The sequence below is a fragment of the Palaemon carinicauda genome, chromosome 14 (assembly GCF_036898095.1).
Source record: "Palaemon carinicauda isolate YSFRI2023 chromosome 14, ASM3689809v2, whole genome shotgun sequence".
Classification (NCBI taxonomy): domain Eukaryota; kingdom Metazoa; phylum Arthropoda; class Malacostraca; order Decapoda; family Palaemonidae; genus Palaemon; species Palaemon carinicauda.
The window spans coordinates 13,513,724-13,527,709 of record NC_090738.1 but is presented as its reverse complement, the minus strand read 5'-3'; the positions used below and the strand labels follow the sequence as shown (position 1 = coordinate 13,527,709).

Sequence of the window (13,986 nt, the reverse complement as noted above, 5' to 3'; positions counted from 1 at the left end):
TTCTTCACCACCATGTTTTTCTGTAGAGGTAGTCTAATAAACGTAATAAGTTTGTGCATTGGAGAGATAGTCCACTTCTCTTCTACATTTATATCGGATGCAATATTATTCATTCCATAACTTAAAACTAGGACCAACATATGCAATCAACATTATTCACTAATTGATATGATTCCAATAATCACTAAATGCTGAAGCATCAAGGTTTGATGCGTCATTCATCCAAAGGTTGAAGTCTCCACAGATAACTAATTAAATTTTTCCCATGATAATCATCTCGATGAGTACACTGAATTCTTCAAAGAAGATTGTAGTATTTGCTCTCGGAGGTTTGTAAACTGTTACAATGGATATTTTTGTTTCTATTTTTGTGCATAGAATTTATTTCTATATATTCAAAGCTTGTTACACTAGTTCTTTTTAACATCTTGAGATTTTAGTAACTCATGAATGAAGGGCCCGACCCCCCCCCCACCAGACCTGCCCTCTCTCGGAATATGAAAGAAAGCATGTGTGAGGGTGGGGTGGGGTCATTTTAGCGATCTTAGCCTTGTTAAAGTTATTTAACCATGTTATGGATAATGCTAGTATGTCCAAATGTTTCTCATTTATCAATTTTCGATTTTTGAATGGTTTTAGTACAAACAGATTGTATATTTAAATTTCTACAGTTTAGGAAATCCTTAGTATTTTCTTCTAGTCTTTTCAATTCCAGATCATAAGGTTTACCATTTCTGAAATTCAGTGTGTGGTCATTTGTTTGTTTAACTTAGTGTAGTTTATACATTTTACCTTTTGTGAATTACATTCTTTAGTGGAAGGTTTTTTTTTTTTCTTAACATTTCCCACAGACTTTATGTTTCTCCCACAGCTGTTGTCACTTCCCTTGATATTCTATCATGTGCCTTCTCTAAATCTACAAAAGCACAGAAGAGCTTCTGGTTTCCTCTTGTGTCCTAAAACTGTTTTACTATAAAGATGGCATCCACAGTCTCTCTCTCCCTCACGAATCCACCAAAACCGATTCTCTCTCTTATCATCCTTCACTTTATCTCGCCACCTAATTCTCTCCCTCTCTCTCGATATCCTCCCCCCACTATCTGGTTCCTCCCAATCCCTCCTCACCATCCATCTACAACACATTCCCAGACCATCTCAGTCATGACAGTCTTACCACCTCCCTAATCTTTACTATGCCTACCATTCTTTTTATTTCTTAATTTTCCAATCATTCAAGTACTGATAGTCCCATGATCCACCTCAGCATTCTCATCTCTGTTCTCTCAAGCTTTGCTTCCTTTTTTCGTCTTAAAGCCCACGTTTCCAATCCATACATTAACACTGGTGTTATTACTGTGCTATAGATCGTGACTTTTTGCTTTACTGGCATTTTCTTATCATATACCATTCCGACTACCTCCCTCCACTTTCCCCAGGCTGCTTTTATCCTATTCCTATTCCCCACTTCAGCCTCACATCGTTCTTCATGACTTAAGATTCCAAATATCTAAATTGTTCCATCTGTTTCGCAACTAAGCCTTTATTTTCATATATGGCTATCTTGTCCCTAACTTACTTACTGCTCACTAGAACCTCAGTTTTCCTCACATTCACCCTCAAGCTACCCCTCTCCAAAGTCTCCTGACACTCTACAATCCTTCTCTGTAAGTCATCTTAATTTCCGGTGGTAATCAATCCCCAGGCTGGAGGAACGTAGAGAGTAGAGGTCCCCTTTTTCGTTTTGTTTCTTGTTGTCGGCTACCCCCCAAAATTGGGGGAAGTGCCTTTGGTATATGTATGTATGTAATCAATCCCCAAATTATCACATAGAGTAAGTCCAACAACTCTTCATTTCTATCTCTTCATTTAACACATCCATGACCAGCTCAAATAAAAAAAAGGTTTAATGCTGACCCATGGTGTAGTCCATCACTAAATTCAAAGGTTTCTGTTTCTCCAACTGCTGTTATTACTGTTGTCCTTGTTCTTTTGTACATCATCTCAAACATTCTAATCAACCAAAACATAATTTCTAAAGCATTCTATCATAATTTTTCTCTAGATTTACAAAGGTATGGAAGAGCTTTTTGGTTTTCCTCTAGCCTCTTTTCCTCCAGCTCTCTTACTAGTAAAGATTTTATTCACAGTTCATCGCCCCTCGTGAATACACAATGCTGTTTCCTAATCGTTACAATCTCTCATCTAGTACCCTTTCAAAACTTTTAAGCCATGCTCTGTTAGTATAATTCTCTCGCAATTACCACATTCCATGTCACAACCTTCTTGCTTAAATATAGATACCAATTACTCTCTCCTCACTGTCTCAAGGCTTTATTTCCTCTTCCCATATCGCTCTTAATAAATCCAGCATCCATTATTCCAGCTCTGTAGCCAGTATCTTGGCCATTTTCATTTGAAATTGATGGACCTGATAATTTGCTTTACCATTTTTTCATTTAGCTCAATTCTCATTTTACTTCTGCATTCTATATCTCCATCACTGTCCCTTCCACAATTTGTGCTTCCCTCAGCCCTTCTCACCATGATCAGCAAAGCTGTACTAGTCAGGGGAAGGCAACTCATACTAGGTTGGTTGGCTGTGAGCGATCAGACTAAAGTCTCCCACCATCACCAATACACAGTGGCCAGGCTAATGACAATGGCCAAACCCCAGACATGTCTAAGTGAGGCCTTTTTCTGACAGTGGACTAGAAAAGGCTGCATTTGTTGTACATATATATTATATACATATATATGTATATATACGATACACACACACACACACACACACACACACACACATATATATATATATATATATATATATATATATATATATATATATATATATATATATATATATATATATATATATATATATGGTCAGCCTTAACTAGTCCACTGCAAGACAAAGCCCCCAGACATGTCTTTCCATTCCTGTCTGTTTATGGTCTTTCTATGCCAATCTATTCATGCAATTTTTCTTAGCTTCTAATCCATTGTCTTCTCTTCCTTCCCCTGCTTCTTTCGCAATCTCTATGGACCTATTCTGTTATTCTTTATGCCCCTCTATTTCTGTCATTCTCATTATTTATATATATATATATATATATATATATATATATATATATATATATATATATATATATATATATATATATATATATATATATATATATATATATATATATATATATATATATATATATATATATATATATATATATATATATATATATATGATATTTACCATGCTAGGCAGTATATCTTAGTAATCCATGTTTGCCAACGGTTATACTCGAATAAGCGGATGAGCAACCTGGTGGAGTAATGAGATCTTTGGGTGTGGAGGAAATGCCCCCCTAAATTTCGATGAAGTCACTGGCAGCAGGGTGACGGAATGGGTTTAAGGTGATGGACAAACTGTCTCTTCGGCTTTTACTACTGATGCCTGGCATTTGAACTTACTAGAATTTGTATGGACCAGCAGAGGTCACTTGCCTTAGTTAGAATTTAGCCAATGAATCCTCTATGGATTTAGTCAGTCATGGAAAGAGAAGATTACAGAATGGACCCCAGTCCCGGGCGTAGTGGGATGCTAAGAATGCTAAAGAAAAGTTGAAAATAGGTCATCGGAATGTTAGAACCATGAATCAGATTGGGAAGTTACATCAATTGGAGAGTGAATTTATAAAAATTTTTGTATATCTTAGCCGTAAGTGAAACACGTTGTTAGGGGATTGGTAAGGAAACTTTAGGCCAAGGCAATATATATATATTTACTCCGGAAGATCAGCTGGAGTTGGAAGAGAAGGGGTAGGAATGATGATGACACCAAGAGCAGAAAAGGCATTAACCGGGTGGAGAGCTGTAAATAGTAGATTGTTGCTAGCAAAGTTCAAATCAAAGCAGTGCAATATGAGTATTACAGTGTGTTATTCCCCAACAAATGATTCCCCTAAAAAAATTGAAGATGAATACTATGAACAACTGCAGAGGGTAATAGATGAGATCCCAGAAAGAGAGATATGAAAATTGTGATTGGCGATTTCAATGCTAAAGTTGGAAGAAATAATCAAGGGATAGAGAATGTGATGGGTGTCGAGGGTCTTGTCGAATTTGCCAACGAAAATGGAACACATTTCATAAGTTTCTGTTCAGAAAACAATCTTGTCATTGGAGGTACTCTTTTTCGACACAAGAACATCCATAAGTATACATGGGCTTCACCATGTGGCATTTACAAAAATCACATAGATCACATTGTCATAAATAAAGAAAGGAGGACTATGAGAAATGTAAGAAGCTATAGAGGTGCCGATATTGGTAGTTATCACCAGCTCCTCATTGCCACACTGAAATTAAACCTGAAAGCACCCAACAGAAAGATGGATAGAATACCTAGGTTTAATACTACTAAGCTTTTAGAAGAAGAGCACAGAGAAACATTTGCAATTGAATGTAGGAATCAATTTGCAGTCTCAGAAACTTTAAGAGACGAAGAACAGTCAATTAATGAAGAATGGTGTGATATCAAGAACATATATCAGCCAGTTGGAAGTGAATTCTTGGGACACGCAGTTACAAGAAGAAAGCCATGGATATCAAATGATACTTGGGACACTATAAAAAGGAGACAAAGACAGAAATTGATTGTTGAAAGTTTTCGCGGAAGTAATTATAATTACAAGGTAGAGCATGCTAAGTATTTCAGTATTGACAGTGAGGTCAAAAGAAAAGCCAGGAATGACAGGAGAGAATATTTAGACAGTAAAGCAATTTAGGCTGACAAAGCTATGAATTCAGGAAGTGGCTATGGTGAAAGAATTGGTCATAGAATTATTAATGCAATCTTGACAGGGGCAAAGAAGCATAATATACCCATCAAAAAGAGAGATGGTTCTGTTATAGCAATATAAAATGAAGAAAGACAACGTTGGATGGAACACTTTAGTGAGGTTATGAATAGGAGATAGGAAGATATTAATTTGATTGATATACCTGAAGCTGATGAAGACCTTGATATGCCCATGAATGAATTCAGTGTGTTTGAAGTCGAAGTTATCCCCAGAAAAGTAAAGAGATGGAAAACCCCTGGATATGATGGAATAACTAGCGAGATAATACTGGCCGAAAAGGAAGTGACTCCCAGACTTACAAGATTATTTTGTAGAATGTGGCAAGAAGAGGCAAAACCTGATAAATGGGAGTTAGGAGTGTTGGTGAAAACAGCAAAAAAGAAAAAAAAGGAGATCTGACTGATTGCAATAATTACAGAGATATAACACTTACTTCAGTTGTTATGAAAATATATTGTGTACTTATTCTAAAGAGACTGGAGAGAAAAATTGATGGAAAGCTGAGAGATGAACAAACAGGATTTAGAAAAGGTAGAAGTTACACTGACCAAATTTTCATTTTGAGACATGTTTTTATGTCTCCTAGTTTTATTCCCATCATTATTTTTTTCCATATCTCTTTGAGTTGTAATTAGCTTATGTTCTAAGGCTTTAGTAAAGCTCCAAGTTCCTGATACATAAGATAAAACTGGTAGGACCATCTGATTAAATACTTTTTATTTTAGAGAAAGTGGCATTTACTTTCACCATCTCACGTTGTTTACCAAAAACTCTGTATCCCATGCTTGTACTTCTTTTAATTTCGGTCTCGCTTCCTGGGGAAACACTTACTGTCTGTCCTAAGTATGTATATTCTCCAACAATCTCGACTGGTTTCCCCATAACTCGTATTTGTTGTCTCTGCATTTTCATTAAACAATAGAACATTATCTTAGTTTTACTCATATTCATTTTCAGTCGTACATATCTGTTTTCTCTACTCAAATCTATCATCTTTTGTAGTTTTATATATATATATATATATATATATATATATATATATATATATATATATATATATATATATATATATATATATATATATATGTGTGTGTGTGTGTGTGTGTGTGTGAGTATTTATATGTGTACGTATACAGTATAATATGTATATAATTATGTATACACGATAACAACAAATGCAGCTGTTTCTAGTCCACTGTAGCAATAAGGTTGTTGAATCCCTTAATAGAGATGTAGTTAAAATGAGTGCATTGTGAAAATTATGGAGTATGAAGTTGAATCCTAAGAAAACTCAAAGTATGATTGTAAGTAGGTCAAGGACAGTGGCTCCTCAACATCCATATCTATTGATAATGTTTCTTTAAATTTTTATGACTTAAAATTTTAGGTGTAATTCTCGACAGCAAATTTACTATTGAGAAACACATTAGGTCTGTGTCTTCTTCAATTGCACAAAAAATAGGCTTATTGAGAAAGTCTTTCAAGATTTTCGGTGATCAATCTATTCTGAAGAAGTGTTTTAATTCTTTCATTCTACCTTGTTTTGAGTATTGTTCTCCTGTCTGGTGTTCAGCTGCTGATTATCATCTTAATTTGTTGGACAGAAACTTACGGTCTATCAAATTTCTTATTCCTGATCTAAATATTAATCTTTGGCACCGTCATTCAATTAGTTCATGCATAAGATTTTTCACATTTCTGACCATCCTTTACATTCAGATCTTCCTGGATAATTCTATCCTGTTCGTAATACTAGGCAGGCAGTTAATTCTAATAGTCAGGCCTTCTCCATCATGAGGCTCAATACTACACAGTATTCTAGAAGTTTTATTCCAGCTGTGACCAAGTTGTGGAATGATTTTCCTAATCGGGTAGTTGAATCAGTAGAACTTCAAAAGTTCAAAGTTGCAGACAATGTTTTTAGGTTGAACATGTTGACATAAGTCTTTTTATAGTTTATATATGACATATCTATTTTGACATTGTTACTGTTTTAGAATAATTTATTGTTAATTTGTTCTCCTCATTTATTCATTTCCTTACAGTATTTCCTTTCCTGATTGGGCTATTTTTTTCCCTGTTGGAGCCTTTGGGCTTATAGCATCTTGCTTTTCCAACTAAGGTTGTAGCTTGGATAATAATAATAATAATAATAATAATAATAATAATAATAATAATAATAATAATAATAATAATAACATGTCCTAAGTCATGTCTGGGGTTTGGCCAATTTTATCATCTGGCCACTGCGGATTGGCGATGGTAGGAGACTAGTCTGAGTTTTCACAGCAAACCAACCTAGTATGGGACCCTTGTCTAGTACAGCCTTGCTGATTATGGTAATACACAAAAACTTTCACCAAGTTAAGGACTCTCCATTATATATATATATATATATATATATATATATATATATATATATATATATATATATATATATATATATATATATATATATATATATATATATATATATATATATATATATATATATATATATATATATATATATATTGTATAAAATTTTCCTGGCTGGAAACATAATGCAACACGCGGAGTACGAAATGAATCCGACACCGTACCTTAGTTCATGTGACAAATCCTGCAATGAAAAACCAAAACAAACAACATCGTCTGCAATATATCAAGTTATAAGTTACAAAAGTTGATGTAAACAAATATTTTCTGTGTGACCTGATGCTACAAAACTAAGAATAAATTGATTTAAAAGGAGATTGAAGTGCTCTAGAAAGAGGGTTCAATCTCATTTAGTTTCCGTCACTCCCCCTTCCTTTCCCCAGTTTGGGCCAAGATGGCAGTGATGGAGGGCCCACTTAGTAAATGGACCAATGTGATGAAGGGTTGGCAGTACCGCTGGTTTGTACTAGATGACAGTGCTGGGTTATTATCGTATTACACAGTAAGTTGAACCTGTCAGGCATCTAAGAAATGGCCAAAGTTAACTGTTTATGATATGATACGATGCTAATTGTGACGATGTTTTCTATCCGCCCTCAATCCTCTTACACTTGCTATATTTAAGGGAGATTTTATCATTAAATTTAGCTGTAAGGGACATTTTGGTTAAAAAATAACACTTATTATTATGGAGCAGCAATGCTTTTTGTCATATATCTTCCTTCTGGTTTCTATTGTTGCGGTAATACACCGGCATGTCAACTGTAGGTCAAGACTAAGGGGGTTATTAACTAGGTACATGTTAACTAAGGTAAATAGACAAGCTTTACAATGGCCTCATGGAATATTTATTTAGGTTTGTTTTTTATTATTCAGGTTAATGGATACGTTCTGTTGTCATAATTAAGCTATTGGAACTACCATAAGTAGGCAAGTCTATGATTTATAATTCTTCATCAATTACATGAAAATGACGGAGCATGTACTCTAGCCTCGGATTCAGGCATATTTAGCAATTGGATATGCTGTACTTTTTGTGCTCTTATGTCAATAGATTATTATTAGATGGGGTATTTGTTTACAACACCACGCTCCCAATTTTCTCCTGAATAATGCAATCCTGCAGTTCTCATCTTCTTGCACAGTAATTAGGTGGTTATTTAAATTCTGGGAAAGCAATAATTAGCAAGCTATGTTGTGGAAAGGGGAAGGGGTTATAAAAAGAAAATAGCTCGGTTTCCTCACTAAACGACTTGGAACTCACATGTCAACATCGTCAACCAAACAGAATTCGTGATGCCAGCGTACTTAAACAGAAGTTCGTGATGCCAGCATACATTTGATATACTGTATATTGAAAATATACTTAATTAAAAATGGATTAATTACTCAAAAGTGTCCATAAATATGCAAGTTACAACAGTGACACTTTTGAGTAATCACTCAATTTTTGATGAAGTATATTTTGAATTATACAGTATATCAAATGTACGCTGGCATCACGAACTTCCGTTTATGTACACTGGCATCACGAATTCTGTTTGGTTGATTATGTTGACATGTCAGTTCCAAGTCGTTTAGTGAGGAAACCGAGCTATTTTCTTTTTATAACCCCTTCCCCCTTCCTCAACATTTCTTGCTAATTATTGCTTTCCCAGAATTTAAATAACCACCTAATTACTGTGCAAGAAGATGACAACTGCAGGATTGCATTATTTTGGAGCAAATGGAGAGCGTGGTGTTGTAAACAATTACCTTAGATGGTAACATTATTTATTGTGGTGGTGCATGTATGATTACAGCCATGCCCCATAACTCCCTTATTTATAACTACTGTATAGGTAAGAATACAGTATTCTAAGAGGGGTCGCAGGGGCTGTTAGCCCCCTGCTAGTTAAGTAGGTAAGGACATGACTTCTAGGTTAGGTTAGGTGGAGAAGTTTATGTTGGGTGGTATTCTATGCATGCGGGATGTTCTGTCCGTTGTTATACAAACGCTCCTTATTGTGATGGGTTTATGTATACTGGTAAGGATTGCATGAGGTGCACTGAACATTAGGTTGTTTAGAGAAAACTAAGTACTAGTTTTGTAAAAACCAGGGTGGAGTATCCATAAACCCTCACAACATACAATAATAAAATTATGATGAGTGCTTCCTCTGTTGTGAATGTTTGGCTTAATGCTCAAGAAAGTGTGGGTAGTGTGTTGGTGGTCGGGCCGCCAAAATTTTGTCCGCTAAAATAATCACCCGCTCAGCTAATCAGCTAACGCGAGTAGTGCAACGTGTACCGGCTTGCCAGAACAGAGGAGCAATGAAATAATGTTTGATTGCAAGCAAAGTTATCCATGACGAAGTGAAGACTAGGAAGTGAATAATAAATATTAGGTTGTTGAACAACTTACTTGTTGATACTCTTATTATTGTGGGTGACCACGGACAAGGATAGAAAGGATTCTCGTTTTCTTTGCGAGCAGCAGGCCTGGTAACCCAGATCTACGATGGGAATTTAAAGAATATAGCCTAAACTAACCCAATTTAATTGTGCCTCATCGTGCCATAGTTGATGGGATTTACATGGTGATGTGTGGTTTTCCAGATGTATTTTCTTGTGTTTTAGATAGTTTTAACATTCATTAGTACAGTACTGGAAATTGATAGTTGCTCTGTAACCGAAATACAAACGACGCTATTTACATTGGGGTTTACCTTTTAGCGTAGCTGAAATGGCGAGCCATTAGAATTTAACGAGTGTGTATTACCCCCGCGCTAGCTAGCGCGGGGGGGGGGGGGGGGGTCTAGGGGAGTGGTAGCTAGCTACCCCTCCCCCCCTCACACACCGATGAATTGCTTCACTTTCACTTTTGGCTCGGACATGGACAGACGTCTCTGTCTTTGTCCTCGCTTGGCAGCCATTGTTTGTTTTGTCTTTACTGAATCACTTACTTTTCTTTTACTCAATATATATGTAAACATTTTCTCGTGTTTATGTATATATTTGAGTATAGAAATCAGTAAGTTTCCTTTTCAGAGTTTGTGCTTGTGTGTGTAGTGTACGATATCTCCGTGGAGCCCTCGTCAGTTAGGCCACCATGGTGTAATTTCATGGGTCGCGATCGAGTTTGACTTCGGTCTTTCTCTCTCTCGCTCTTGAGGTCGTTCACCCTTTTACTACGTTACTACGCCTTTTGTAGCTTCCTTCCCGTGTAGGGGGATTGCTACGCCGTACGTTTTGTCTCAATTAGTTTGTGAATCTAATTGTATTTGTTGATTTTTCAGCTTTGTAGAACGATTCCTTTCGGGGTTTTCATTCTTTCTTTAGTGTTCATTCATTTTTAAATTACATAATTACATAGTTACATAATTATAATTGTTATTTTTCAATATTTAACTTAGCCGGTGATTATAATAGCTGCAACTCTGTTGCTCGACAGAAAACTCTAAGGTAAAATTCGCCAGCGATCGCTACACAGGTTGCGGGTGTGCCCAACAGCGCCATCTGTCGTCCAGATACCCAGTACTCAATGTAAACAAAGAACTCAATTTTCTCTCTGTCGTGCTACCGACAAGACATGCTTATTCGCTGTTGCTAAATTGGATTTGTTTTCACAACTAATTGGTGAAGTACACTATTCTAGTTTTGAGCTTTCGCTGTGCAGGCTTTTTCTTCGCAATTCCTTGAACTCTTTTTGATTACGGATTCTTTGTTGATGACTTTTTGATAGTTTTTGAATTCCCCTTTGACCAATTCAAAATGGCTGACCCTTCACAAGTCCCAAAATTTAGGAAGTGCAATGCTAGGGACTGTTCAAGGCGTCTTCCGAAGGCCTCTATCGACCCTCACACTGTTTGTTCCAATTGTCGGGATAAAACCTGTCAATTGGAAGATCGATGTGAGGAGTGCGTTGGGCTTTCGGAATTCGCTTTTATCGAATTCCAAAAGTATCGAATTCCAAAAGTATACACGTAGGCTAGAGAGAGATAGAGTTAGGAGAAGTTCCTCTCGTTCTATTGACATTTCCTCTCCTCATGCCCCACAACCTATTCCTTCCCCTGTAGTGGTTGCTCCTAATCCCCCTTCTGGCACTCAGGAACCTTCGATGGCTGATATGATGCGTGCCATCCAAGCTCTGGGTGAGAGAGTTGAGTCCCTGGCTAGTGACCGTAATCAACTCATGGCGGATGTGAAGGAGCTGAAGTGTAAAAGTGCAGTGGGAAGTGTTAAAGTGAGTGATAGTGTTGTGGATAGTGTTGCGCTTGAAGGTTCGTCTGTTCGTGCCTGTCGTCCTCCTAGTCCGGGACCTCTTGCAAGCTCCCAAGTCCAGGGGAGAAGCAATGTCGTACGACAAATGGGTTCGAGAGGCTTTAATCAGCGAACAGACGTTCCCTCCGTGGTATCGGGCGTATCTACCCAAGATCGCCCCTGCTTAACAAAGACGAGAGAGCCCATTTATACCTCGTCTTCGGAAGGTGTTTCTCGCAAGAAACCATGGACCAAGGTCTCACGACCGTTAAAGCGCAAGTCGGTCCCTTCCGCGCAAGTCCAACGGCCCAGCTGTAGCCACTGGGTCAGTTCGGACTCGCTGCAGTCATCCGATGACTGCTCACCTCCTAAGAGAGGCAAAGCGGTACCGCTTCAGACAGTTACACCGTCTGTCGCCGCACCTGCTCCTGTAGACCCTAAGTGGTCCTTACTGCAAGACATGCAGTCTCAACTAACATCGCTTATGCAGGACTTTCGTGCGGAGAAGGTTGCTGCCGCACCAGCTAGTGCAGCTCCTTGCCTACAACCACCCACACGCTCGGTTGTGCGTCCTGGGGACGCTGAGGTAACCTTCTCACGCACTCCAGTTGAGAGAGTTCCGCCACCCATGCGTTCCAGTGTGATCTGCCAGCCGCATGTTGACGTTCAGCGACGCACGGAGGTATCCGTTGACGTTCGTGAGGTTCAACAACCGTCAGAGTTGTTTTGTTTTGACGCGGTGCGTCAACCTCCGCAACCCAGTGTGGTTGCCACTGCTCACCCACATCAGTCTAGACAGTCTGGAGTAGACGCTGTGCGTCCCCGCGCTGGTATGGTTGTTGCCAGCTCACAGACTGGGCAACAGTTCCATGACGTTGCGTCCGGCTCAGTCACGCATGCACCCGTGCGACCGGACTCAGCTAACCAGCCGTTACCCACTCCGTTGCCGCTTCCTCCTCAATACTCGGATGAGGGACTTTCTGATGATGATGGTGCTGCACACGTAGATGAACCGCATTCAGAACTGGACGAGCCTAAGTCTACGCAACCCTCTTTGGACTTTAGGAAAGTTTTGGCCCTGTTCAAAGAGATGTTTCCGGACCAGTTTGTGTCTGTGGCTCCGCGCTCTCCTCCGTCAGAGTTTGTGTTAGGCATGCCGTCAACCACTCCTGCCTTTACTAGACTCGTCCTCGCACGCTCGTCCAAGAGAGCTTTACGAGTGATAGGAGAATGGCTGCAGTCCAAAAAGAGTTTAGGGAAGACAGCCTTTACGTTTCCCCCTGCTAGACTCTCTTCTAGATCGAGCGTCTGGTATGCCACGGGAGAAGTTCTCGGCTTGGGAGTTCCTGCCTCTGCCCAGGGCAACTTCTCAAGTCTTGTAGACTCTCCCCGCCGCCTAGCCATGAGACGCTCAAAGATATGTTGGTCATCTTCGGACCTGGACCACCTTTTGAAAGGTATATTTAGAGCCTTCGAGGTTTTTAACTTTTTAGACTGGTGTCTAGGAGCTCTAAGCAGAAAGATCTCTCCGACAGAGAAGGAGACTTCCTTGCTCATCATGTCCTGCATGGACAAGGCCGTACGTGATGGGTCTAATGAGCTGGCTGCATCTTTTGTGTCCGGAGTGCTTAAGAAGCGTGAGAACCTATGCTCATTCCTTTCAGCTGGAGTTACACCATGCCAGAGATCCGAACTTCTGTTTGCTCCTCTTTCCAAGTGCCTTTTTCCAGAGGACCTGATTAAGGAGATTACCGCTTCTTTGATACAGAAGGATACTCACGATCTTGTTGCGTCCTCTGCTCGCAAAGCCACCCCTTTGCCTACCTTGTCAGCTAGACCAAGGATGGACACTCCAGCGTCCCGTTTTATTCCGCCCTTTCGTGGCAGAGCCTCCAGCAGAGGAGGTGCTCGTGCCGAAGGGAGACGTGGAAAGAAGAAAGGAACCAAGTCCTTTAAGGGCAGAGTCTGACTGCCAGCTTCTTCAGACAGCAGTGGGAGCCAGACTCAAGAACTTCTGGCAGACCTGGGAAAAGAGAGGCGCAGATGCACAATCTGTGAAGTTGCTCAGAGAGGGGTACAAGATCCCGTTTGTACGAAAACCCCCTCTAGCGACGTCTCCCATCGATCTCTCTCCCAGGTACAGAGAGGAAGACAAGAGACGAGCATTGAAACAGGAAGTGTCTCTCTTACTAGAGAAGGGAGCGGTAGTCAAAGTCCTGGACCATCAAACCCCGGGATTCTACAACCGTCTCTTTTTGGTGTCAAAGAAGACAGGAGGGTGGAGGCCGGTGCTAGATGTCAGTGCGCTGAATGTCTTTGTCACAAAGCAGACGTTCTCCATGGAGACCACAAAGTCGGTTCTAGCAGCGGTCAGAAGGGAAGACTGGATGGTCTCGTTAGACCTAAGGGACGCCTACTTCCACGTCCCCATCCACCCGGACTCCCAACCTTTTCTGAGATTCGTTTT

The 13,986-nt window shown here is 39.4% G+C and overlaps 1 protein-coding gene across 6 annotated transcripts in view; it reads left to right on the top strand.

Annotated features, from left to right (window-relative positions):
• Window positions 1-7,637: 7,637 nt before the first annotated feature.
• Window positions 7,638-13,986, top strand: part of LOC137653427 (oxysterol-binding protein-related protein 9) — a 354,924-nt gene continuing 348,575 nt past the window's right edge. For all 6 annotated transcript variants that reach the window (XM_068386810.1, XM_068386807.1, XM_068386806.1 and 3 more), the window contains exon 1: window positions 7,638-7,779. In XM_068386810.1, the coding sequence (XP_068242911.1) occupies window positions 7,672-7,779 (108 nt within the window). In that variant the 5' untranslated portion in view covers window positions 7,638-7,671. The remainder of the gene's footprint in view (window positions 7,780-13,986) is intronic.